At 41.8% G+C, this 2500-nt stretch overlaps 1 protein-coding gene across 1 annotated transcript in view; it reads right to left on the bottom strand.

Moving 5' to 3' along the window:
• Positions 1 to 2500, bottom strand: part of dhrs12 (dehydrogenase/reductase (SDR family) member 12) — an 11280-nt gene that overhangs the window by 8516 nt on the left and 264 nt on the right. The window contains exons 1-2 of the mRNA XM_031578400.2: positions 2031 to 2500; positions 581 to 714 (exon numbers count right to left, since the gene is read on the bottom strand). The exon at positions 2031 to 2500 is cut by the window's right edge and continues 264 nt beyond it. Of these exons, the coding sequence (XP_031434260.1) occupies positions 581 to 714; positions 2031 to 2086 (190 nt within the window). The 5' untranslated portion in view covers positions 2087 to 2500. The remainder of the gene's footprint in view (positions 1 to 580; positions 715 to 2030) is intronic.

Below are 2500 nucleotides of genomic sequence, written 5' to 3'. Positions count from 1 at the left end.
AACCTCACATACTAAAGCCCAGTAGAGATACACACACCAAAGTACTTATGTGTGTGTGTGTGTGTGTGTGTGTGTGTGTTTTCTATCAGCTTCTCAGGTAAAGCACATTGGCCATATGTGTGTGTGTGTGTGTGTGTGTGTCTGTATGTTTGTGTGCGCCTGCGAACGTGTGTGTGTGTTTTCTCCATTGTTAAAATGAAGGTGAGGCAAGTTAACTGCTCAGTCCTATTACACATTAACCTCACATACTAAAGCCCAGTAGAGATACACACACCAAACTGCTTATATGTGTGTGTGTGTGTGTGTGTGTGTGTGTGTGTTTGTGTTATGTGTTATGTGTGAGTGTGTGTGTGTGTGTGTGTGTTATGTGTGAGTGTGTGTTATGTGTGAGTGTGTGTGTGTGTGTGTTATGTGTGAGTGTGTGTGTGTGTGTGTTATGTGTGACTTTGTGTGTGTGTGTGTTATGTCTGTGACTTTGTGTGTGTGTGTGTGTGTGTTACGTGTGATTTTGTGTGTGTGTGTGTGTGCGTGTTACGTGTGATTTTGTGTGTGTGTGTGTGTGTGTGTGTGTGTCTGAGACCTCTGTTGGCGATTTCTTGTGCGGCTGCTTTGCCAATCCCGCTGTTCGCCCCTGTGATGACGAACGACCTTCCCTTCAGGTTCACTTCCAGGTCAGCGGCGTTGAAGTGCTTGGCTGCGGCCTCGTATCCACTCCTGAGGTCAGAGGTCGGAACACATCAGACCACATCTCCACTGCCACTAGAAGAAAACCCGTTCAACTGGTGGAAGCTCTAAGTTACTCTTATGTATATGATTATTCTCAGGTTTATGTTACTCTTATGTCTGCTTTATGTTACTCTATTGTATTTAAATCATTTTAAGTTATGTGCTGGGAGCTCAGCATTCATGTGAGAGGTCTCCTATTCAGAGAATAATTACTAAGGTCCTGAATGTTCAAGGACAAAGTTTTTGCACTACCCTCCTAAGTTTTTGCACTTCAGTTAATGTGTAGAAAATAATGTTGTTCACAGAATTAAATGTGACATCTTAAGTGAGTTGAGCGGTCCTATTTTCCTCATTTTTTGTAATGCCTTTGAATAATATGGGGGACATGAATCGCAATACATCGCAGAATCAAATCACAATACTCGCTGTATCGCAATATGTTAAGAATCGCAATAATATTGAATCGTGGCCCAAATATCGCAATACTATCGAATCGTCACATTTTTGCCAACTCCCACCCCTAGTTAGAACACCTCGGAACACAGGGGTTAGAGAACAGCGGAACACAATAGAACACAGGGATGATGTTGAAATGTTTAAAACAGTACCTCTGATCAAATAAAATATAAAAGTGTTTAACTGATTGATTCAATTCATTTGAAAATGATTAAATGAAATTGAGAATGTTTCTACATTTTAACAGTTTTAAACAATGTTTAAGAAAAGCTAGGCCACAGCAAGTGGGTTTACATTCAGAGAGGACGGACGTGAGTGTGACCAACACAAGGATTGGGCGAGGACAGAACTGCAGAAAGTTGCAAGATGGCGACCCCTGTGGGCGATAAGGCATAACGCGATTTCCATTTGGAACAACTAGAATGATTGGACTAGGATTCTTGTGACTGCCTGGCTATAATTGATTATCTTGGAACATTTCAAGCAAAATTACATTATGTGAGGGCCAGTTCGAGAAATGTTCAGCGTTGACGTAAATCAACTAATTATTTAGCAACAAAAATCATTTCGATCGTTTTGTAGTCTGTAGTTAAGCAAGAACACACAGATTTCGAAACAAGAGCATTTTAACCAGTGGTAAAACAAGGTGAACATGGTACATACATGGTTGGCAATACCGTCAGTAACGTTAAACTGATGAAATCATCAAATGATGAACTTTTGGAAGTTAGTACTGGCTGTGACATGCGTTGCTATGTAAACTCTAGGCATAACATCCACAGGTTAAGTAAGTAAGACTAGCGGGTTGACTAGCTTGGCTAAAAACAAAGCGATGTTCGGCCACTTACTTCGTATACTCCTGGAGTCCTTTTACAAACCAGACCGCGTTTCTGTAGATTGACATTTTCGGGGGGAATCGTATACACTTCCAGGCACCCCGGTGCAGCAGAATTGTGTCAAACACTGAATCGGATGATGGCTTTACATGTGTGGCACGCCCCGTGTGTTTTGTAAGGATGACTGGTTGGATAACTGTCAGTATGTTGGAGTTCACTGGCTGGGTTTGTGTTTACTCGCTAGCTGCTAATAAGGCTACATTTGCTAGCCTACCTGCTAAACTAGCTCCGTGTCACCTATCTCGAGTTGAATTGGCTCAGCAGCCTTCGGTTATAAAAGCATGTAATTTCTGGCCAAGTAAATAGTTCACTTCTTAATGTCTGCAATGGTAGCTAGCTGGCAATTAATATCATCTTGCTATCTTAGCTAATGTGGAGGTTGATTGCTAACGTTAGCTGAGGTTAGCCACAAACTGCCGCCG

The sequence above is a fragment of the Clupea harengus genome, chromosome 2, assembly GCF_900700415.2.
Source record: "Clupea harengus chromosome 2, Ch_v2.0.2, whole genome shotgun sequence".
NCBI classification, from domain to species: Eukaryota; Metazoa; Chordata; class Actinopteri; order Clupeiformes; family Clupeidae; genus Clupea; species Clupea harengus.
Note: the sequence above shows the minus strand (reverse complement) of the source record. Positions and strands in the feature narration are given on the sequence as shown.